The 25,227-nt window shown below is 46.5% G+C and overlaps 1 protein-coding gene across 7 annotated transcripts in view; it reads right to left on the bottom strand.

Moving 5' to 3' along the window:
• The window catches only part of GRIN2A (glutamate ionotropic receptor NMDA type subunit 2A), a 450,066-nt gene that overhangs the window by 185,282 nt on the left and 239,557 nt on the right, over positions 1 to 25,227 (bottom strand). Inside the window, exons 1-2 of one of the 7 annotated variants that reach the window (XM_081559282.1) lie at positions 2,757 to 2,911; positions 246 to 347 (exon numbers count right to left, since the gene is read on the bottom strand). The exons of 4 other annotated variants lie outside the window; for them this stretch is intronic. Coding sequence is in view for 1 of the 3 variants with exons in the window: in XM_081559278.1 (XP_081415404.1) it covers positions 17,691 to 17,702 (12 nt within the window). In the remaining 2 variants the exon portion in view is untranslated. Of the gene's footprint in view, positions 1 to 245; positions 348 to 2,756; positions 2,930 to 17,690; positions 17,784 to 25,227 lie in introns of those variants that run through there. 2 more of the 7 variants (XM_081559278.1, XM_081559279.1) reach the window with 2 other exon arrangements.

The raw sequence follows: 25,227 nt of genomic DNA, 5'->3' as shown, positions 1-25,227 counted from the left end.
AAAGTAATTATCCTCCAATTAAATTAAATGAATTTTTTAAAAAGCATAATTAAATAAATTTTTAAAAAGCATAATTGCACAGCGAGGCACTGACAAAGCTTGTGTTTAGCTTTGGGATGTTCAAAGGTGGCTCTATGGACGGGCAGGAGGTGATGGGGGAGTCTGGCCACATACTTGGGGCCTAGCATTCGATGTGCCAAATGGCTCTTTGTTTCAAGGCCCTGCACGTTCTTTCCGATTCCTACCTGGACAGCAGAGGCTGACCGTCATGCACATACCTCCTCCCATCATCACTCAGCCTGCCTCTTTCGGGCTCCACAGATCAGTCTGACCAGCTCTGGCACCAGCTTCCTTGGCAGCATGCCACCAGGGGAGAGGAACAGATTTCAGACACCCACTTTGGTTCTGGAGCAAAAGTGGTTCCCCCCACCCCAAGCTCACAGCTCCGCGGAAGCAGAACAAACCATTTCAAACACAGAGTCGAGGGGCAGGGGAATGTGGGATTCTGCTTTCTACTGTGTTCCCAGTCCTGCCATGACTGTCATTCTAGAATGTTCCAGACCTCGCTGAGTTCCCGGGGTGAGATCTGACTCCATCGGGATCAAGGTCTGATGTTTAATAGAGTCTACAACCAACTGTCATTACACTTACCCATTTAGAGGCTATAAATGACACCCACGTCCATTATCTCTTTGATTCTAACTACCCGAGAGATGAGATGCTGCCAGTGGTTATAACCCTCGTGGATGGCATTTCTCATAAAGACACAGGAAGAAGGTTAAATTATTTCCCTAAAATCCACATGGCCCCACGCTGACAACAGCTCACTTATTGCAAGATGTCATCCAGTGTTACTTTGCACACACCAGTGGCTTTCACTGCTGGCTGCACAAGAGAATCACTTGGAGAGTTATAAAAAAAAAAAAAAAAAAACAGTGCTCATGCTCCATGCCAGTCCAACTGAAACTGAATTTCTGTGACCTGAGTATATGAACGCCAAAGCTGATTTATTTGTTTTTCCTCTATCTTCTCTCAGCAGCAGGGTGAGCATTGCTCATGTTAGTATCTTCAAAGCCTAGCGCCATGTCTGACACACAGTAGGGGACCAATAAATATTTGGTGAGAAAAATAAACGAGCAGGAAACTCATCCCCAGGAAGCAAGAGAGAACTGGCTGTTATTGTTAACCCTGAACCCATTTCCATAGCTTATTTTTCTCTGCCTGCCATGTGGGCACCAAAAACAAAAAAGCATAATCTTGCAAAGGACCCGACAAAGATCTTGAAAGACTCCTTGGGAATTTGCTTTCCACCTGGCTAAGCCCTGATGTACTTTCCGCTCTCTTGTTGTGCATCAACTGAGCTAGTAAGCATATTTTGTTTCATTTTTCATGGATGAGAGAAAAAGTAGAAATGTCAAGCTTGAGGAGCCTGAGGATTCAGATGAATAGAATGCTCACATACATGTAAGCTGGATCTGTTTCACAAGAGGATCTCTATTCCTCTCATCATCCATCCACTACCTCCTCCATCATCATCAACAACATTACTGCCATCACCATCTCCTTCAGCATTACCATCCATCCATCCTCATCTTCGTCACCACCGCCATCATGGTCATCACCACAACTAATAGTTATTCTATATGCAATTGTTGTTGTGTAGTCGCTAAGTTGTGTCTGACTCTTTTGCGACCCCACGGACCGTAGCCCACCAAGCTCCTCTGTCCATGGGATTCTCCAGGCAAGAATACTGGAGTGGGTTGCCATTTCCTTCTCCAGGCGATCTTAACCCAGGGATCAAACCTGTGTCTCCTGAATTGGCAGGTGGGTTCTTTACCACTGAGCCACCTGGGAAGCCCCTCTATATATAATACAATGTGACATAGTAGGAAGCATTATTTTCAAAGGGTAAAAACCCTGGCTCAGAGAGTGTAACTTGCCCAAACCCACAAAACCAGTACATGGCAGAGGCAGGATTCAAGACTAGGTGATCCAAATCCAAAATCTGGTTGCTTAGCTACCAGGAACCAGATTCCAGGTATGCAGAACAGGAGAAAGGGGTGTGTGTGTGTGTGTGTGTGTGTGTGTGTGTGTGTGTGTGTGTGAATACCACCACTAATCTTTCTTGAGGTATCCAACTGGAAAAAGAAAATCCCTCAGAAATAGGCAACCAGTAGCAATGACCTCACATCGGGTGTCAATCAGGGTATGCAGGAGACCAGAACTGAGTGGGGAAGTCACACCCAGGGGCCGTTTCCCCAAAGCACACCAGCTCCATCACCCACAAACACAATATTCCACTCCAAGCGGCCTCCATTCATTGGACCATTCTATGATCTATGTTCTGTCCCTCACTTGGCTCCTCTCAGAAGACACGGACAGGTTGTTCCCTCATTTATGGCTATAGTTCACCACTTCTCAAGCCAAGCCGTATCCATATCATCTTTATCACCCAACGGGTTTATTTCATTTTCTTTCCCCTGTCGTGCCTGCTCATGTTCAGACCCTTGGCAGTTCTCCTTCTAACTATACAGAAGAAGCCTCTCGTCTGGAGTGCCTATCCCAACCTCATCTTTCTCCTGCCTATCCTCCACACTGCTGCTGGATCTGTCTTTCGAAAGTTCATGCTGGACCACAGGGCCCTCCTCTTTACATTTTTCAGCAGCTCCAACAGCCTTCAGGATAAAGTGGAAACACACGCCAGCCCCATCACAGTCTGGACTCAAGCGTTTGGGACTCAGGATCTCCATCAGTACCTGTGAGAGGTCAGGTGCTCCATGAACACGTGATAAGCTGAATCACTGAGAGAGTTAACTAAGCCAAGTAATGTGTGCTTGTAAAGAAACCCAAAAGAGGTCTTCACACACTCCCCGGTCCATCATGTCCCCCAAACACACCAGCCCCATCCCCCACAGACACAGAATTCCACTCCAAGCAACCCCAGGGGACCATTTTATGATTTGTGCTCTATCTCCCATTTTGCTTTTGTCAGGAGCCGGTCCACCAGCATTTGTCAAAAATAACCTAACAAAACCTTTCTCGGCTCTTTCCTCCCCTCTCTTCAAATCAGAAGTTTAGTCTTAAGTTTCTGGGGACTCTTAGGTTCCCAGCTAGGGTAGCTGTGTCCAAGGTAACTGGAGAATTTTGATTCAGAGGCCAGGAGAGGAACACTTGAGTGCTTCACTCAGAGTCTGTGCACTAGCCTCTCAGACTAAAGTGGGAAGGATGGGTGTTAGGCAACATAACTGCAAAGAAGGCAGTATAATTTAGGGTGGAGCAAGGAACGAGCCACCTAAAGCGACCAGGCCTTCAACTGTCTTCTAACCTGGGTTTCCAATACAGCACCTACTGACCACCGGCTCCCAGGTGGTGCTAGTGGTAAAGAACCTGCCTGCTGATGCAGGAGACATAAGAGATGCAGGTTCAATCCCTGGGTTGGGAAGATCCCCTGGAGGAAGAAAAGGCAACCCATTCCAGCATTCCGGCCTGGAGAATCCCCTGGACAGAGGAGCCTGGTGGGCTTTGGTCCCCAGAGTAGCAAAGACTCAGACACAACTGAAGCAACTTAGCACGTACTGACCACACATGACTATTTACACTGATTCTTAAAATATGAAGTACAATAAACTATTTGGTTTCTCAGTCACTATCCATATTTTAACAGGCTCAAAATCTTCAAAGCTGATGCTCTCCCACCCCTACCAGTCCCACCCCAAAAGATGCCAAATCAGTTGGTCTGGGATGGGGTTCAGAATATATCTAATTCCCTTGGGTAAGTCTAATGTGCAGCCGAGATTGAAAACACTAACCCAAGCCTTCAGCATCCAACCCTATAGTTATGTATCAGCTCACCTGGGGAAGGTTTTATACCTTCAGATTTCCAGGCTCCATGCCATCTCCACTGAATCAGCATCTCACATAGAGGAATCCTAGGGTATATATTTACCCCTAAATATGCTAATACTTTGGCCACCTGATGCAAAGAGCCGACTCATAGGAAAAGACCCCGATGCTGGGAAAGATTGGAGGCAAAAGGAAAAGGGGGCAGCAGAGGATGAGATGGTAGGATGGCATCACTGACTCAATGGACATGAGTTCGAGCAAACTGCAGGAGACAGTGCAGGACAGAGGAGCCTGGTGTGCTGCTGCCCATGGGGTCACAAAGAGTCAGACACGACTTAGCAACTGAACATTCAACAAAGTTGATGGACAGGAAGACTTGGTACTGCCAAGTCCAACTTCCCTATTTTCAAGGTGAGGAAATGGGGGTTCCAGAATCTTGGATGACTTGTGACAAACCTCACAAAATCAGTGGGACAGCAGGAACAGACACAGGGCAGGGCAGGGTCTCTTGCCTCCTCATTCAGCATCTCTTTGCTGTGTTACGATGTTATCGTGTATGAACTGTTTCCTGCAAAGAGAGCCCACAAGGAAAGGGGCACATGTAGCAGGCACACAGCTTTGCTGACAGCCTGCCTGCAATCTGCTTCTCACTGAAGGTAAGGTGTTTTTTTTTTTTAACCTAAGTTTCTATTTCCCCATCTGAAAAATGGGAATGGTAATAATAGTCACCACCATAAAGAGTTGCTGTGTGTATTTTGAGAGGTAATGTACATAAAGGAGAAGGGGGCAGCAGAGGATGAGATGGCTAGATGGCATCACTGACTCAATGGACATGAATTTGAACAAACTGCGGGAGACAGTGCAGGACAGAGGAGCCTGGTGTGCTGCTGTCCACGGGGTCGCAAGGAATCAGACGCCACTTAGCAACTGAACAACAACAACAAAGTACATAAAGCGCTTGGCACATTGGAGGGGCTCAGTCAAGGTGACCTGAAGTTAGTAGAGGTGGAGAGATGGTAACCTTGACTGTGAAGCCTCATCCCATGTCCACCATGGCCTCCTTACTGCCCCACTTCCTACATATTCCCCCTTCTGAGTTTTCAGCACTGTGATCTTTCCAGCCCACCCCTCATCCCTCTGTGTGGTTGCCTGGGTGCTGAGAAGCACGCATCTCGCCTGCCCTTCAGACTAGAATTCTCAAGGACAGGAGCCCACGCCCTTCTGAGTCCTCATCAACCCCTTGCGTGGCACTGGGTCACGGCTCTGGGAATGAAACTGGGAGTAACATCCAGAGTGTGCAAGGCTGAAAGGGAGCAGAGAGGAAGACTACTGCTTTATGTACTTGAGTGAACCTGTTGGGTCTACTGCTGTAGCAAGAGACATTCATGTAGAATTGCCTTTCATTCATTCGGTGACTATTAACAAACTCCCGCATTGTTCTAGGGAAGAGAATCAAGGGAAGGAGGTTTCCAAAGCGAAGATCCCCACTCTTATGAACTTTACATTCTTACGGGAGGAGATGGGCTTGGTAGCTCGGTTGCTAAAGAATCTGCCTGCAATGCGGGAGACCTGGGTTTGATCCCTGGGTTGGGAAGATGCCCTGGAGGAAAGCATGGCAACCCATTCTAGTATTCTTGCCTGGAGAATCCCATGGACAGAGGAGACTAGCTGGCTACAGTCCATGGGGGGGTCACAAAGAGTCGGACATGACTGAGCAACTAAGCACAGCACATGGGAGGAGATAGACAAGGAAAAAGGAAATCAGTAGGCTGATTTCAAGGATATCAGATGAGGCGCCAGTTCAAGGGGGGAGGGAAAGGGAGTGCCCTTTTTGATCATCTGGTCTGCTACCTTGGAGCAGATCTAAAGAAAATGAAGGAGGAGTTGTCAGCCAGGCAAAGCTGAGGAGTGGGTTGGGTGTAAGGAGAGCCCTCCAAGCAGAAGGAGCCACATGTACAAAAGTAAGAAAGGGCCTGGCAGGTCAGGGAACAGAAGGAAGAGCAGAACGGTTGCAGTTGAATCCGCTGAGAGAGGGTGGTGAAAAGATTTAGGACAGGCAGCAGAGCCCACATGACAAAGTGAGAGCTCTGCAGATCGTGGCAAGGGGGCTGGATTTAATTCCTAGGTCCACTTCATTCCAAAGAATTCCTCTGCTAAAGGGACCAGTAGTATTTCCTAGCTTGGGAGAGGATCTGGAACTTTGGGGATGTTGGCATCTCATGTGAGCCAGCCCCATTTTTCTCTTTGGAATTCTGTTCTTTGCCAAGGGGGAACCTCCCTTGAAGCTGCAGGAAGGCATGTAACTATTTGCTACATCATTCAGTCACCTGGTGCCCTAACCTTGAAGAGCATGGCGAGGACAACCAAGTCTGCTGGGGCCTCTCAGAGCTTGTCCCAGTTCACCATCCTGAGTCAAGCCCTCCCTCTAACAGATACCACAGTGCCAGAGGAGAGATTTCACAGAGGCATGGAGAGATGCTTGCAGCATGCTTCCAGCTGCAAGTAGCTCAGGACAGCCCAGCATCCCCCATGTTCATCAGAACCATATCCTCACTCTTAGATCAGTCCTGCTCTCTGGATCATTAGCAGGGCTGGCCAAGAAGAGAGACCTGCTGAGATTTAGACCCTTATTTCTATGCAAGGATGTGGCAAAGGCCCAAGCTGGCTTCACCCAGTGCTCCGTCAACCTGCGGGTGACCATCTGATTCAAGTCTTCCAAACAGGGTTGTTAGCAATTATAGATTGTCTGAGGCTAGGTCTACCCATTCTCACAGAGAAAGCCAGAGGGAAATTCTACCTCATCAGATCACTGAGTCAGGTCTCTAAGGAGCTGATAAACACAAGTACACGAGAACATCTTTTTTTGGAGGTCCCAAGTGTAACTGGGCTACTGACCTTCCTCTGTGCACCTAAAGCCATTTTTTTTTTCAGATTCTTTTTCTTAAAGAAGCACAAGCCTCCTTGAGCCACATCATGGGTATTTGCCATTCCGACCGCTGAGCATCTCTTCCTCCTTTTTCACTGGTCACCGTGAATTTCCACAGGGAGCCATTATTTCCCTTTTCTCAGTCAAACCAATTGCGTACCCAATTCCCTTAGTGCCAGCAATTAGTTCAAGGGTAGGAACACGTCCTAACTGGCACAATCAGAGTGATTCTTGGGATTTGTGGGAGAGTGATTAGAAAGAGTTCCTCTTACTGTTAGATTTAAATCTGTAAGTACATTCAGCCAGAATTTCTGGCAACCATCCTGCCAGAAGGAAGTCATCAGAGTCAGAGGGAAAAATTAGGGTTAGGACAAGATGGAGATGGGCGACTTGGAGTTACCTGCTGAGCACCTTGTTCAAGCCATACCTGAAGGCTTGTTGTCATTGTGCTGTGCTTAGTCGCTCAATCGTGTCTAACTCTTTGCGACCCCGTGGACTGTAGCCCACCAGGCTCCTCTGTCCATGGGGATTCTTCAGGCAAGAATATTGGAGTGGGTTGCCATGCCCTCCTCCAAGGGATCTTTCTAACCCAGGGATCAAATCCAGATCTCCTGCATTGCAGGCAGATTCTTTACCAACTGAGCCACCAGAGAAACCCAAGAATACTGGACTGAGTAGTCTATCCCTTCTTTAGGCGATCTTCTCAACCCAGGAATCAAACCAGGGGCTCCTGCCTTGCAGGCGGATTCTTTGCCAGCTGAGCTACACCCATAGTGTCACCTAGTTATTTTCCTGGACGTCTGAACAATAGCTATGCTATTTTGGACTTTTAATTGTAATATTCTCCTTAATACCCAAACCAGGTGTCACAGTTAACAATGTCACTGTCTTTCTAGGTATGAGAAGATGAAAGAATTAGGATGTTGTCATTGCATGTCCCCAGAGAAGTCAATGGCACCCCACTCCAGTACTCTTGCCTGGAAAATCCCATGGACAGAGGAGCCTGGTAGGCTGTAGTCCATGGGGTCGCTAAGAGTCGGACTCGACTGAGCAACTTCACTTTCACTTTTCACTTTCATGCATTGGAGAAGGCAATGGCAACCCACTCCAGTGTTCTTGCCTGAAGAATCCCAGGGACGGGGGAGCCTGGTGGGCTGCCGTCTATGGGGTCGCACAGAGTTGGATACAACTGAAGCGACTTAGCAGCAACAGCAGCAGCAGCATTGCATGTCCCAGTTAATCGCCAGTTAGTGACTTCATTTCGCTTAAGCCAATTTGAATTAGCTTTTCTGTCACTGGCAACCAAAGATTCCTGATCACTTTAGGGAAGGGAAAAAAATGGAGAATAATGTGACTCATTCTTCACTCATCTTCCAAACTTGGATCAGAAGAATCTGGGCTACAGAGTAGAGTATGTCACTTTGCCATCCTTCCCTTTTCTGATCCTTGCTTCTTCCCCTAGGGGCAGCCACCTCTGTCCACATAGATCTCCCTTCCTCGCATGAGTTCTTCATCCTTCCTTGATTTTGGGGGTATTTTGTTTTGTTTTTCTTTCATATGCCACTGAGTTTGGCTTCCTCTCAGTAAGTCTGACAGCCGCGCTGTCATGACCCAGAGGAAAGACGTGACAAGTTGCCACCAATAATAATCACTTGTCATTAAAGCGTTTCAGCGAGGAGGAAAAGCAAACAGGTCCTGTTCATTAAGTTCCCGTCTCTGGCTGTCACACACAGAGGCACTGCCGGGGGACTGAAGTAGGCAGCTTTATTTTGGAAAAAGGAGAATCCCAGGCTTTCCTATGATACTCGGAAGGGGAAGGCCCTGGTGGTAAACATTTTAGTAGAAATGTCTTCTTCAAAATGCCCTGATGTTCCCTAAGAAATACCCATGAACGGCTCTGGAACCCTAGCCTTCAGAGGAAATCACTCCTCCGTTTGGGAGTCTGGGTGTTTGGAGAGTCTATTTGGCACAGTCTCGGATGCCAAATGATAGACGGTTCAAGTCTCAGCTCTCCGTCTTGCTAATGTCAGGGTCTTGGGCAACATCCGTCTTCTCTCCGAGGCTGCGTTTTCTCATTTTCAAAAGGGAGGAAATTTCAGTCCCTGCTTTCAAGAGGTTGTGGCGATGAGATGATGCATGAACAGTTCTCGGCACATACCGCGAGCTTGATTAATGAGAGCTGGGACCACCGTGGCTGTTGTCATCAGGAAAGAATTAACCACAATGACTACAATGAAACCCAAAATACTCCAACCCACCAGTGCAACATTAATGAAAATACAGACAGTTCCCTTAGGGCTCTCCCCTACATACTTCCTAAATGTCCTAACACGACACCATCACTTCAAAGGAGCTCTTACTCTGTGTCAGGCACGAGCTAAGCACAGGTGACAACTCATCCCAATGTTCAAACGGCAAGTCCTGCATCTCTGGAGTCCCTTAAGTGCTGGGCAAATCAGGGTGACCCCCTCAGCCAAGCAGAGGTCTAAGCACATTTAATCATCACACTAACCTTTTAGGAAATGTATTTCTGTTCCCATTTAACAGTGCAGGAAGTTGAGGATATAGAGAAATATGCTTCTTTACTTTAATCAGCATCAGAACCACGGGGGGCTCTTGTTCCGCTGCAGACTCAGACTCTGTGGGTGTGGACTGGGGCATTGCTAACAAGCTCCCAGGTGGCGCTGATGCTGATGCTCCACAGACCAAGCTTTGAGCAGTGAGGCTGCAGCCGCTGGCCTCATGCCCAAGGTCTCCCAGTGTCTGGCAGAACAGAGGTTCAGACCTCCAGGCTGACCCCACAGGAGCCTTCAGCTGTGACGTCAGGCTGACTCTGTCTTCCAGGGAAGGGAGGGGAGGGCGTCAGCTGTCTGACATCCTCGCCCCTGTGTGTTTTCATCGGCCTCACGGCTGAGACAGCCACATGTCACAGCCTGTCGTTCCCATCATCTTATCCGACAAAGTGCTTGCAGGGAGAGGCTGTGAGTCAGAACTTAACTGTGCTGGAGGGAGGGAGGCAGAGGGGCTCACCTCAGGGGAACCGCCCCCTCCCAGGAGTGCCAGGCCACCCAAAGCCAGGGGGGCACAGCGAGGTCGCCATCACCTAGGTGGTGCCCACGCCCACCTGCCAGTGCGGGCGTGACTTCTCTGGGAAGTCAGCCACCTCCCCACCCCCGCAGGCTAGCCCTGCTGCTCTCACACGAGAGTGAGTGGCTGAGTCCCTCTGAGCCTCTCTGTTACCATCTGTAAAATGGACCCAGTGGGACTCTGGTTCCCTGGCGGGATGCCCGGCCACCTGTGGCATGGTGATGTGCAGGCACCCTGTGAACTGCGGAACAGGGACAGGCGTGCCACCCGCGGCCACAGAGCCAGTCACTGCTGCCTCCTCTCTCCCCTCCTCCCTCTCCACCCCCAAGAGCTCCCAGAACACGCGACTCTTGATCTCATCACCAGGTATTCAGAGTGTCTACTGTACATATCTGTCCCCACACAGTTAGATTAATGTTAATTCCTCTCTGCAGAGCAGCACCCAGGCCAGCTCTTGTACCTGGTGGGGCTCAGAACACAACACGTTAGCTGAAGGTGTAAGTAAGGGAAGGAGGTAGGAAAGAAAGAAGGAAGGAAGGAGGTTGTGGGTAAAAGAGAATGAAGGAATGAATGAAGTGGGGTGTGGGTGAGAGCGGGAAGGAAGGAATGAATGAAGGGGGTTGTGGGAAAGAGAGCGAATGAATGAATGGATGAAGTGGGGTGTGGGTGAGAGAGGGAATGAGTGAATGAAAGTGTGAGTAAGAGAACGGAGAGGAATGAAAGAACATTCAGTGAGAAAGATTGGTTGAGTCATGGGCGTGTCCACAGAGTTGGGAGGTGGGGGTTAAGTGGGTGCTGTGGGCATGGGGATGTGAGACGAGGGAGCTGGGAAACAAATCTGAGTGTCTGGAGAACAGGAATCAAGCCTCTGCTACCCAAACTCTCGTGATCTGAAGGCAGAAAACAAATTGGAGGTGGGGGGCATGCAGGGATTGGGCTGGTATTCCATGTTGTCTGCACACCAGCTACTTGCTCGGCAGAACTCAGGGACCAAACAGATCCAGACAAAATGACAACTAAGTCCCTGTATCCAAGCCGAGGAACACAGCCTTTCCCTTCCCAATGCTAACCTCACTCCCAAGTCCCCTTCTTTGAACCCTGCCCCCCAACGCCATCACAGAACTTCAGGAAAAGAAGTCAGAAGCCAAGGACCATCTGCTGTCTGGCTCCATTTATGTGGCTCGTCCACAGCTGGGAAATCCACACACAGAGCAAGGTGAGCAGTTGCCGGGAGCTGGGGACAGGAGGGAGAGGGGCTGCTGATGGATGACGAAGGTTCTGGAAGTGGATAGTGGTCGTTATAATGCTGGGCAGGTGTCACAGAACTGTGCATTTTAATGTGATTTAACTGTGCATTTAAATCCTAAGCTACCTGTATTTTACCACAATTTTAAAAAATAGCAATACAAATAAATAAAGTAAGCAAGCGGGGCCAGTAGCTGAGGCTGGCTGCTTCTTCTAGGTCCCTTCAATCTTTCAGCTGGTGTGACGGGGGGGTCCTCAGGGCGTCCTCAGACCTCACAGTCGCTTGAGGCGCTGGCCCAGCTGGAAGGAAGGGCCTCTGGAGAGTCCAGAAGGGCGCAGGTGACCATCCAAGTGTTCCTGATCTTCCTGGGTATCTGAGGTTCTCCAGCAGCCTTGTGGTCACCAGTCACCCCTGACCTCACAGAACGTACACTTGAGTGACGACAGCTTTCTCGCAACAGGGCTGCCAAGCAGGCTTGGTTCTTCCCGTTCTTTAACACACTCAAGCAGGATGGTGTAACTGCTCTGCATGGGTACAGACCTGGCAGAATCCCAGGTGGTGGTGGTGACCTGCTGCAGTGGATGGCACACAGGTTTGGGGCAGGAGACACATCTGAGCTCAAACCTCTGTTCTGCAGCCGACCTGCTCTGGGGGCTGGAGAATCCGACTCAGCATCGTTAAGCCTCCACGTTCTCTGCTGTGAAACAGGAAAAGCAATCGCCATCTCCCTGGTGGACTAGCTGAGGTCAGGCACGCAGAGCAGCCAGCACAGACCCACAAGTGGAGGCTAGCTACCAGTTATTTATTCCAAGCTAGTCCCTTATCCCGCATTATCTGATTTAATCATTAGCACAAGCCCGTGGAGTTGACAGTATTAACATCAAAGTGAGTTCATGTGAATTCTGTTGGATTCCAAAGCCCTCGCTCTACAGCCGGCAATGTGCACCCTCCTCTTCATCATTGTTTGCTTTCTTTACTCGGCCCAAGGCAGGTTCCTGAGGCATATATTCAAATATTGCCTAAAGATTGCCCCTTCTCAGCACAGTGCTGGCTGCCTCTTCTACAAGTGATGCTTCTACAGCAGAAGGATGAGTCCTGAACTAATGCCAACTGATTTAGAATCCTTACCTGCCCCATTTTCTTGCCTGGAGAATCCCATGGACAGAGGAGCCTGGAGGGCTACAGTCCATGGGGTCGCAAATAGTCAGACATGACTCATGTGACTTGGCACCACACACCTGCCCCATTCTACTTGGACATAATACTCTGTTTACTAATCACTTCCCTGTGACGCTAACAGAATACAGAGCTTCCTGGAACGTATGCAGCTCTAGGCATCTTAAGAGCATCAGCCTTATTCATCTCTCATGCCCTTGGAGACCCATAGACCAAACACAGAATCCCAGTGGCCCCTTTCCCAGGGCAACGCTCAATTCTCCCGTGCACATTTGTGTATGGGCACACAACAAAAAGCGAACATTTGTTTGTTCCCTCTGACAAGGGCTAAGCCAAGATCCACTTGAAGCTCAAAATAAAAAGGGGATGAATTAATTGGGACCAGAGTTCATTGCCACAATTGAACTCCAAGCACAAAAGGAATTAGGAATGTAAAAAGGGGGGTGAGGATGGAGAGACTTTAACAGAAAAATTAATGGTTCGAGTGTTTTCTGGAAAAGTGACATAAAAGGGAAAATTGAATGTCAGCCTCTGAAAAGGGTTCCAAATTGCTATCTGAAAGGAGAAAAACACAATTGATGATGATCCATTTGTATGTCTGCTCAGTCCCAGGGCTTCCCAGCTACAGATAACACTTGGTGCGGGCTCGGCAGGCTTAGGGAGGTGTGTCCTCTTCAGGGTCACTGAACACATAAGAGACTCCTGCTTCCGGGTCCCAGAGGCAAGAGGAGCGCTAACACACATCGCCCACTGACCTTCCAGCCCCCATCAGTACCCTTCACCCCCATGTATTTCATACTTAACAGCAACCTCTGTGGAAGCCATGAGAAATCAGAAGACAGCTCTCTTTCCTCTCATTTTATACAAGAGAAAATTGAGGATGGAGAGTGGGGGGCTATTGGCTTCCCAGACTCGCCCAGAGAGAAAGCCACACCGGTAATAGATCCCCACCATGCTGACGAATGGGGGTCCTCAGTTCTTCATTGTGGACCCGCCTTTTTCTTTACAGCTGATGAGAAGAATCCACTGAAGGATTTTTAGCAGAGATAATGACACGATCAGATTTTTGTCTTCTGAAAGGACCACCCTAGCTAAAGCTTGAAGAACAGCTTGGGGTGAGGGGGGTGGAGAATTGAGGCAGGAAGAGCAGGTTAAGAAGCCACAGATGCGATCCCAGAAGAAGAGGGAAAGACCCGAGCTTGGATCGTGGCAATGGAGATAAAAAGGAGGAGAAAGATTCGAGAGATGTTTAGGAGACAGATCCTATTGGCTTTGGCAACCAACTGATTGGACTGGCAGGTTGGGGGTGTGGAGGAGAGGGAGGACTTGAGGAGGCTGACCCGGTGAATGGCATGTCACTTACAAAGGTGGAGAACAGGCGGGGGACCTTGCTTTCTTTCTGCCAGATGTATCCCTGCCACCTAGCACCGTTCCTAAATAGAGCAGTGGCTCAGTAAATGTTTGTTGAATGAATGAGTGAGCAAAGTGGGTGAGCAGGTGCTGGGAGAAGAAGGGGGAAACACGCAGGATGCAGTTACTACTGGCTGTTTGCAAGCTTCTGTGTAGGGCAGCGCAACAGGCAGTGAGATACGCAGGTCTGAAGATAGGAAAGAGGTCAGGGCTGGAGTTTAAGATTCAGGAATTGTCCATCTGCAAGGAGCTGACAGCTGTGGTGACATCTCCTAACCATATGCTTTGGTTTACTGGCTTCTTTTGAACGGAATTAGGAGTCTTGCCCAGGTGTGTCCATGCGAATTAGGTCCTTGAGTCACACAGAACTAAGGAAGATACTTCTGATTCAGATTCCATCTCCACCTCCAACTTCAACAAGCCAGGATGCTTAGTAGGCTGCACGACCTTTGGGCAGCGATGCAGGGTGGCTTGGGCATCATGCTGACAAATCTCAGACAGGCACCAAGTGCTCATTCCTATCGTGGTTCCCACATCTTTCCCTAATGTTGTCTGTGTCATCCTAGGAAGGCTGAAGGTTTCCTTGCTCCCACTCGTGATCAAGATGCAGAACTATTCCCAGGGGCTGGAATAAGGTGAACACAGAGGTGTATGTCAGCCAACTTAACTGCAACAAGTAGGCATTCTTCAAACGTGGCTGACGCTGAAGTGAGGAACTGGAACAGAATCCATGGTCCTTTGTTGTCTATCTTTCATTTTTTTGTTGTTATTGATTTTTGCTCATTTTACTTTCTGAATTTTTTAAACTATTTTTAGCAATAAGCGACATGATACCCATACTTAAAGCAAAGATGAATAAAGTGTCGGATTCTCAAGGGTTCTATACGAGTTCTGGTTTCTAGGGTGTGCGTTTTGGGAAAGTCCCTTTATTTCACTGATTCTCCATTTCTTCATGGGAATGACAAATAACTCCAGCTTTACCAACTTTCTAGAACTGTACAAAGGACCAGATGCCAAGTATGTCTTTCATTCATTCATCCTACTGTTTATTCATCTCTGTACTATGCACCTTGCTGAAGGCTGGGGATCCAATGGTGAATAAAAACAGCCATGGAACCTGCACCTACAGAGCTTATGGTCCAGGTGGGAGACAAGCGGAAATCAAACTGTTACATGAATGTAAAATTGCTACTGACATTTGAGATTTGAAGGGAAAGTTTATGGTGCTTTAGGAAGCCACAATGAAGGAAACTGAACAATCTAGATGGTCAGAGATTTCCCTGAGGAAGGGATGCTGGGGTACAAGTGATCTAAGCAAAGAGGAGAAGAGAGACTTCCTTGGCAGTCCGGTGGTAAAGAACCTTCACTTCCATTGCAGGAGACACAGGTTCGATCCCTGCTCGGGGAACTTTGATACTGCATGCCTTGGGGTGTGGTCAAAACAAAACAAAAACAAATGAAGAATAGAAGAAAGAGTGCCTCTTATGAAGAGGGAGCTTCATGTGCAAATGCCCCGTGGTAGGAAGCAAGTGTGAAGGTCTGAAAAGAAGACATCTGAACAAGGGTGACAAACACCCCTTCTCTGCTTATAAAACATGCATTTATTCCCTTATGCATAGATAACAGGCTATTACCTTTCTCTTACCTCTCAGTTGCCCAGGGATCTTTTCACAGTTTCTATTTAATCTCTTTCAATAATTCCCTGGCTGCTCATCAGAGAAAAGGTGTTAATTACCTTATTAGCGCTCCTCTGCTTCTCTGTGATCACAAAGCACTCTTAACTTTCTCCACCCTGGGAATACCCCTGGCTTGTCACTCTGGCCCTGTGCTCCCTGTCTGGGCCTGTTCTCAGCTCGGGGGACCAGCTCGACCTAGCACTAGACCCTTGTTTTACTCCTGGGGGAGCTGAGTTAAAGGGACTGCCCAGGGTCAGCTCACAAACGGTGGATCCAGGATTGAATTGCAAACCCAGGGCTGCTTTTGCCACATATCAAGGCCACCACTTGCCCCATGGGCCACCCAAGGAGGAACAGGGCCTTTTACTTCTAAAAGCATGCCTTAGCATTTGGGTCTAGATGCTCTGGTCTCCCATAAGGAAACTTCTTTTTCACACCTCTGCTTGTGAAACCCCAAATCACCTCTTGAGACATTATCAGGAGCAAAACTGCAATCCACAGCTGCACTCTGCTTACACTGGGCAGCCAGAATAGCAGAAATGAGGCAAATAAAAATCCTGAGAATAGTTCCTAGATGAAAGGAGATTACTAGAATGATACAATCATGTCATACCAACAGATGGGGCCAGAATTCTCAACCACAGGAAAGGGGGCAAGGGAGGGGGCAACCCCAACTCCTTAACTGGATGATTTAACAACCCAAAGATGACCCACGACAACTCTGAAGGGCTAGGTGTCTCAGAGAGGTAGTTGCTGGACCTCTTTAAACCTCATCTGAGAACTGCCTGCAGAGCCATGCCAGAGAACATCACCTGAGCCTCCTCCTGGAAGGGCCAGCAACCACATTCTTGGGTTCCAGAGTGTGACATGGGTCACTCTCATGACCAACATATGCCAAGGAAATGAAGGTCCTCCCCAAAGGCCAGGTTGGCTCATTTTTTCATACTGATGATGTGTGCTTACTGTCTAGTCTTTCCTCTCAGCTTTATTGGGAAGGAAGGACAATAATAAAATACATTAGGATTCCAACTCTGCAACTCCAAGCTGGGTGACTTTGGGCAAGTTGCTTAACCTCTGTTGTGCCTTGGGTTTCCTCGTCTAGTAGTGAAGATAACAACTGTACCTTCTGCATAAAAGACTAAGAGGATTAAAGGTGGTGATGATGTAAAAGCACCCAGCATTCAATGAACTCCCAATACATTTAGTTGTTACTGTAATTGCCATTCTGTGGCATCCAGTCCACTCTGAACTCACTACCAAACCCATCTTGTATGCAAGTTGGCTTGCCACAGGGCCATAGCTTACCCTTGCCAAACTGGACCATGTTGGGCTTCTAAACCTATTTTTGTTGGCAAACTAGACTGCAAGTTGCCAAACTAATTATTGATGACCCATCACGCCTATCAAAGACCACATGCATACACAAACACACAAATCTAGCCCCGTGCCTCCATGCATTTACCCATGGTTTTCTAGGGTTCTATTCCCATAGACTTTTATCTAGTGTCACTGCCTAAGGTGTGGCATAGGAATCCGTTTTTAAAGCAGATTCTGAGTCACCTGGTCCTCAAATTGGCCCTAGGACAGACCTATAGGATGTAAATATTTTGCCGAAATGAATTACGGAGAATTACAGTGCATTGGAGGAAGAATATTGCTATGTCTTAGGTATCAGTTACATATCTTAACTTTCATGTCACATTTCAAGCTATGTGAGGGCAGAACTTAAAACTTGAATAGCTCATAATACCATCTCTTCCCCAGCCTCACATAGTAGGTGCTCAGTGAACATCTAAAGCGTAACCTCCCCTCCCGCAACAGACCACCAAATCCACTCAGGAATGGCCTTGCTCACTGTTGTATCACCTGTGTGGACATACAGAAAGCTTTAAACAGATTTTGCTGAGTGAATAAATGATCATAGAGGAGTTGGTATTGAAAAGATATGAAGAGGAAAGAATCGGTGCTAATTTATGTTCATACAGACAAATGTTTAACCTATGCCCCTCAGCATGCATAACTATCTTTCCATTAAGCCGCTGAAACACTGCTAGGAGCAGTGCAGTCTGGCTCTATTCTGCCTCGTAAGTACTGTTTCCATTCAAATGTTTGATTTCGAGCATCACAAGGATAAGGAACCATCTGGACCAGAGAAATAGGCTGGATTTGCATTCATCTGCTGCAACACTCTGAAATTTGCTTCAAATAATTCGCAGCCCTCTAGAAAACATCTTGTCCAACCTCCCAAGAGATGCACAGGCTAGCTTCATTTGCTCATCCCTGATCAATCCCCCCAGTTTTCATCCTGAATCTAGGGTGAAATTACCTGACACTGCATCTCCTCCTTCTATTTCAATTCCTCACGCCTGGCACATGCCCCAGAAAGAGCTCTTAACAGGCTTGCAGTTTCCGGCTGATTCTGAAAATCAAATTGTGGCACTCAGGTTCTGGAATTCCTTTGATCTATTTGCCAAGCAAGCCCCTTTGGTATTTAAGTATGCAACCAGAGCTCTCAGCGTGTGATATCTGAACTCCTCACCTGGGACGACGTATTCCAGGAGTCCCTGCTCCAATTTGTTACACAGAATCCCTGCTGTGCTAAAAGCGTGGAGCCCTGGGAGTGTGCAGGGAATTGTGAATGCTGCTCTTGTGTTTTTCTTCTTTTATTAATTAGAAAAGCAGCAGCAAACCTAGGAACCCATTAAAGGCACATCATCCAGCAAAGTCAATACTCTAAGGGGGAGACAGTGTGGCTTTTTGATTGAGACCCAACTAACTTCTCTCATGACTTCCCTTGTGGCTCAGCCAGTAAAGAGTTTGCCTGCAATGCAGGAGACTCAGGTTCGATCCCTGGGTTGGGAAGATACCCTGGAGAAGGAAATGGCAGCCCACTCCAGTATTCTTGCCTGGAAAACCCCATGGACAGAGGAGCCTGACAGGCTACAGTTCATGGGGTTGCAAAGAGTCGGACACAACTGAGTGACTTCACTTCACTTCAACTAACTTGGCTCAAATAGAAGACATTCAATCCTACAAGTAAGGAATACAAGCTTCAGAGTATCCTGCACACAGGAGGGGCTCAACAAATAATGTCGCAAAGCAAGTAATCCATAAACATCAACTGAATGAATACTGAATGAAACCATCACAATCACCGAGGTTACACAACCCAGAAAAAAAGTTACAGGAAAAAGTAAGATATACTTTTGTAGGTGTACCATGATCAAATCAGTCAATCCTAAAGGAAATCAACCCTGAATGTTCATTGGAAGGACTGGTGCTGAGGCTGAAACTTCAATACTTTGACCATCTGATGCTAAGAACTGACTCTTTGAAAAAGACCCTGATGCTGGGAAAGATTGAAGGCAGGAGGAGAAGGGGGCAACAGAGGGTGAGATGGTTAGATAACATCACCGACTCAATGGACATCAATTTGAGCAAACTCTGGGAGATAGTGAAGCACAGAGGAGCTTGGTATTCTGGAGTCCATGGGGTTGCAAAGAGTTAGACACAACTTAGTGACTGAACAACAACTGCAATCGTAGCTATATTAAACAAACAAATAATACACCCTACATAGAAAATAATGCAAGAAGACAATATACACCAAAATATTAACAGTGATTGTCCTGGGGTGGTGGCACATGAATACCATTATTTTTTGTTCCTTTAGATTTTCTGTATTTCTCAAATTTTCTATAGTTAACTTCTGTGTTTACTTTGTAAAGGAAAAGTCCGTTAACTTAAAATGTAGTCCAGACAGATGAGGGGAATGTATTAATATTTGTTGGAATCAACCAATGTGCCACTTTTTAACTGTGTGGCTTGGGCCCAATATGGCTTGGTCTCAATTTTAGGCTTTATATACTAGGGATAATAATATTTACCATTCAAGCAAGTCGTTGTTGTTTACATGAGACAGTGAATGCAAAACGCTCAGCTCTGTAGTGCTTACTATTACAGTAACCCTCCAACAGATTTCAGGTGGAGAAACACTTGTCATGTATGTATTTACTTAATGGTCCTGCATTAAGTCTCTACTCAGTAACAAGAGCCACTTTCTCACTGAAACTGTAGCCCATGAGGAAGACACTCCAAACCTGAATCACCGGGTACCATTCAGATGTCGAAAAGGAAGCATCATCCATTGGAGGTCCACCCTCCAGGCTGGGAACTCATCTGGTGATACGAGAGATACACGGGTGAACTGCAGTGGTAAAGAGCTTTCTATTTTCAACATTATGGATGAATCTCAAAAGCATTATGCCAACTGAAAGAAGCTAGCCATAGAAGAATGCACACTATACAATCCCTCTTATAACAATGTAACAGAGCAGAAATTTTATAGAAAGTTCAAGAACAGTCAAAGTTAATCTACGGTGATTGAATTCAGAGTAGAAGTTATGTTGGGGTTGATGGGCAGGGAGCAAAAGTGGACTTTCCAGGGCACTGGAAATGTTCTACATCTTGATCCTGCATGGTGATTTCACAGAAACACATGCATAAATTCACTGAGTGAAGCGAGGGAAGGAGAGGGTGGGACAAACTGAGAGAGTGGAATTGACATATATACACTACTGCGTGGAAAAGAGATAGCTATCGAGAAGCAGCTGTATAGCACTCAGCTCAGTGCTCTGTAATGACCTAGAGGGGTGAGATGGTGAATGGGAGGGAGGTTCAAGAGGAAGGGGATACATGTATACTTATAGCCGATCCACACTGTTGCATGGCAGAAACTAGCACAATGTTGTAAAGCAATTATTCTCCAATTAAAAATAAATTGAAAAATAAAAAATTAAATTAAAAAATTCATTGAGCATACAGGTAAGATTTTTGCATTATGTTACATGTAAATTATACCTCTGTAAAGTACTGTTGAAAAAATAAAGTCTCTTTAACAACTACTCCATGTTTATAACTCTCTATCTCTATATGTTTATTGCATGCGTGCATGCTAAGTTGCTTCAGTCATGTCCGACTCTGGGTGACGCTATGGACTGCAGCCCACCAGGCTCCTCTGCCCATGGGATTCTTCAGGCAAGAAAACCGGAGTGAGTTGCCATTTCCTTCTCCAAGGAATTCTTATTAGTTAACCAAATAGGGTTCTTTTGAGGATTTAATGAGATCATGGTGTATTAACTTCCTCTTGCTGCTGTAACAAATTACCACAAACCTGACGACTTAAATGATCCAAGTTTATTATGTTTAGAGTTTTGGAAGTCAGGGTCCAAAATAAGAGTCTGAAAGTGTTCATTGCTCAGTTGTGTGAGACTTTGCAACCCCATGGACTTCAGCCCACCGGGCTCCTCTGTCCATGGGATTCTCCAGGTAAGAATACTGAAGTGGGTTGCCATTTCCTTCTCCAGGGGATCTTCCCAACCCAGGGATCAAACCTGGGTCTCCTGCATTGCAGGCAGATTATTTACCGTCTGAGCCACCAGGGAAGCCCAAAAAAGAGTCTCACTGAACTAAAGTCAAAATGCCGGCAGGGTTGCATTCTTTTCTGGAGGCTCCAGGAGAAAATCCCTCCCTTTTCCAATTTCTAACCTTCTAGAGGCTTTTTGCATTCCTTGGCTCACGGCTCCTTCCTCCACCTTCAAAACCAGCAGGCTAGCATCTCTCTGATGATTCTCCTGTCTTCACATTTGACTGTAGCTGGGAAAGGTTCCCCACTTTAAAAAATTCATGTGTTTAAATTGAGCCTATCTGCATAATCCAGAATAATCTCTCCCTCTCAAGGTCCTTACCCTGACTCACAACTGCCAAGTTCCTTTTGCCATTAAAGTAACATCATCACAGATGTTAAGACATGGGCATATTTGCTGAGCCAATTTTCTGCCCACCATATACACTGGTACTTGGCACCATGCCTGGCTTGTACAATAGGTGCCTGGAAATGGTTACATACTAAGATATTTCTATCATTATTATTAGAGCAGAATCAAAGGAGTCTGAGAAGAAAATGCCAGAGCCTCTGGGACCAGGAGGCACACCAATCAGTTGTAAATCCTGAGGATGCTCAGGTCTTAAGGAACTGCTCCAAAAGATACACACATCTAGAGTTCCCATTTGGACAAAAGTTCCTAAGAAAAACTTTCTCATAAACACTATCTGTTGCATCCTCGTAGGCTGGCAGAACAAACACTGCCTGTTGTGTCAGCATCTCCATACCAACAGCTACAACAGATCCCTCTCCTCACCCTCCGCACCGTATCAACCAGCTGGTCTAGTCTGGCTCCTAACCGGTGATGGGTGATGAGCGCTCTGCAAATCACTTGCAGAGAACTTCTGTGAACTGGTGGGGTGGAACAAAAAATGTTTCCCAAAGGTTGCCCCAACTGTTTATTAACAGTTGGGTAGCTAGGAAACCAGAAAACTGAACACAGAGTATATTGGGCTGGGCTATGGAATACAAGTTCTTTGGAGGGCTAGACATTCTCCCCCATTTTAACCAGACATTGCAATAGATTTTGACAATGTTTAACATCACCCACCACCCACACACTGGGTGAAACTGCCAACTCTTTGAGAGCAAACACCTCTCCAAAAAATCAGTGTCAGTCTTCCATGCCTATGTAAGTGTCTGGCCCACAGTCAGGATCTAGGGCTGTGCTTTTCTAAGTTGTTTCAGTCATGTCCAACTCTCTGCAACCCAATGGGCGGTGCCCTAGTGGGCTGTCCATGGGATTCTCCCGGCAAGAATACCAGAGTCGGTTGCCATGCCCTCCTCCAGAGTGTCTTCCTGATCCCAGGGATTGAACCCATGTCTCTCTTATGTCTCCTGCATTGGCAGGCAGGTTCTTTACCACGAGTGCCACCTGGGAAGCTCAGGATCTAGTAAGAAGTATTAAAGAATGAATGGATGACAAATGGATAAGAAATCTGTGGTACATATACACAATGGAATATTAGTCAGCTATTAAAAAGAATGCATTTGAATCAGTTCTAATGAGGTGGATGAAACTGGAGCCTATTATACAGAGTGAAGTAAGTCAGAAAGAAAAACACCAATACAGTATATTAATGCATATATATGGAATTTAGAAAGATGGTAATGATGACCCTATGTGCGAGACAGCAAAAGAGACACAGATGTAAAGAACTTTTGGACTCTGTGGGAGAAGGTGAGGGTGGGAAGACTTGAGAGAATAGCATTGAAACATGTATATTACCATATGTGAAATAGATCACCAGTCCAGGTTCGATGCATGAGACAGGGCACTCAGGGCCAGTGCACTGGGATTACCCTGAGGGATGGGATCGGGAGGGAAGTGGGAGTGGGGTTCAGGATGGGGAACACATGTAAACCCATGGCTGATTCATGTCAATGTATGGCAAAAACCACTACAATATTCTAAAGTAATTAGCCTCCAATTAAAACAAATTAATTAATTAAAAAAAAGAATGCATGGATGAATGAATGAGAGAAATGAAAGAGAATGATGGATGGCAAGATGAACCAAACGTGTATCACAAACCAAGGGTGATATTTAGATTCTAAAGCTGGAATGGCTCACTGGCCAAACCTACCATGCATCACATGTCATTTAGCCCCAGAAACATAGCCACACTCTTTCCTTTAAGCATTGCCTGTGGCTGCTTTTCTACTATAATAGCAGAGCAGGCGGCCTCTTTGCTGGCCAAGCCTGAGATATTTACTATCTGGCCTTTTGCAGAAAATGTTCACTGACCCTTACTTTACAATATACTATGGTAGCTCATCTGAATAATCCTGGAACATTTTCTATGCAGCTTCATAGGCCCAAAATCTGAATTTTAACCAGTTTCCCAAAGTTTGAGGATCCTTGCACTGAAAGGATAGTGACGTGATTTCACTAGGGCAGTGTTCTAAACATTTAGCTTGAACCAGAATCACCCAAAAGGCTTGTTAAAATATAGGTTGTCAGGGCCTGCCCCCAGAGTTTCTGATTCAGTAGAGCTGAGAATGCCCACTTTCTAGGCATTTCCCCAAGAGATACTGATTTTTGCTGGTCCAGGGCATACCCTTTGAGAACCACTGCACAAGGGTTACCCAATGGCTATCACTGTTCAGAAATCACTCCCATTGCACATGTTAGCAGTGGGTTCTGGGTAGAGAAGGTTCTACTTTTGGAAATTTGGAGTGAATTCTTCCTGCAACACTCCGGCAATAAAAAACATAAACTGTGAGTGTACTAGGAGTCCAAGGCAGAAAACTGTTGGAGAGAAAGTGACTGTGGCTAAAGTACTTGGTGACTGTAGCTAAAGTATTTTCAGTGGTCCCCAACCTTCTTGGTACTAGAGACCTTCGTGGAAGACAAATTTTCCACGGACCAGGGAAGGGGGAATGGTTTGGGGATGATTCAAGCATGTTACATTTATTGGGCACTTTATTTCTATTGTTATTACATCAGCTCCACCTCAGATCATCAGGCATTAGATCCCAGAGGTTGGGGACCCCAGCTTATATGGTGTTTCATCACCTACAAAGTTGATCCCCCAACTACTATCTCACTTAGACCCCAGAACAGCCTTGTGGGGAAGCGTTACCATTACAACATGATCCTTGCCTCCAGTTTTTAAGAGAATGAGGCCCCGAGGGGTTACAGACAAAGATGAGTTCTTCCTTCCCCTCCACCCACCTGTTCAAGGACAATCTCCCTAATCCTCAGCTCGCTGTGTTCTTTCTCCTCTCCTTATCTACCACCCTTCTCCTCCATTGGCTCTTTCAGATTTGGTCTCAAACATGTCCAAGTCTCTCTCTTCCTGAAAATACACCCTTGGAGACACTGTTTCTTCTTCTAGATAACAATACCATCACTCACCTTCCCTTTTTCTGCCAAAGAGCAAGCAATCCACATTGGCCAATGGGACTGCTCATCCTCCCTTTTGCCCAAAGAGCTGTCCAGGTGTACACCTTCACCTCCTGCTCACTCCTCAGCTACCAGCTGGGCTTAGTCTTCATTCCTCCATGGAAACCGTTCTAGGCAGCACTGTCCAACAAAATATGCAGAGACTTCCCTGGTGGTTCAGTGACTAAGACTCCAGACTCCCATTGCAGAGGGCCTGGGTTCAATCCCTGGTCGGGGAACTAGATTCCACATGCCACAAGTAAAAGCCAGTGTTTTATATTTTTTAATTATAAAAGACATATTTATTTATTCATTTATTTATATAAATAAATAAACATTTCAAAATACGTATCTATATAAATAATTATAAATTTATTTATAAATAATTTACAAACACTAATTTATAAACAAAAGAAAAGCTATAACAAACCTAGAAGCATATTAAAAAGTAGAGACATTACTTTGTCGACAAAGATCCATATAGTCAAAACTGGTTTTTCCAGTAGTCATGTATGGATGTGAGAGTTGGATGGTGAAGAAAGCTGAGCGCCGAAGAATTGATGCTTTTGAACTGTGGTTTTGGAGAAGACTCTTGAGAGTCCTTTGGACTGCAAGGAGATCCAACCAGTCCATCCTAAAGGAGATCAATCCTGGGTGTTCATTGGAAGGACTGATGCTGAAGCTGAAACTCCAATACTTTGGCCACCTTATGCGAAGAGTTGACTCATTGGAAAAGACCCTAATGCTGGGAAGGATTGGGGGCAGAAGGAGAAGGGGACGACAGAGGATGAGATGGCTGGATGGCATCACCAACTCGATGGACGTGGGTTTGGGTAAACTCCAGGTGTTGGTGATGGACAGGGAGGCCTGGCATGCTGTGATTCATGGGGTCGCAAAGAGTCGAACACGACTGAGCGACTGAACTGAATTGAACTGATGGGTGACTGTTATGCAGATTAAAGTTTGAAAGTCATTGCTTTAGGTGGAGACAACTTTAATATCAAAGACATCCACTGAGTTCTTGTTCTATGT

The sequence above is a fragment of the Giraffa tippelskirchi genome, chromosome 13 (genome assembly GCF_054371585.1).
Source record: "Giraffa tippelskirchi isolate mGirTip1 chromosome 13, T2T-mGirTip1v1.2.pri, whole genome shotgun sequence".
Classification (NCBI taxonomy): domain Eukaryota; kingdom Metazoa; phylum Chordata; class Mammalia; order Artiodactyla; family Giraffidae; genus Giraffa; species Giraffa tippelskirchi.
The sequence above is the reverse complement of the archived record's forward strand: the minus strand, read 5'-3'. Positions and strand labels throughout refer to the sequence as shown.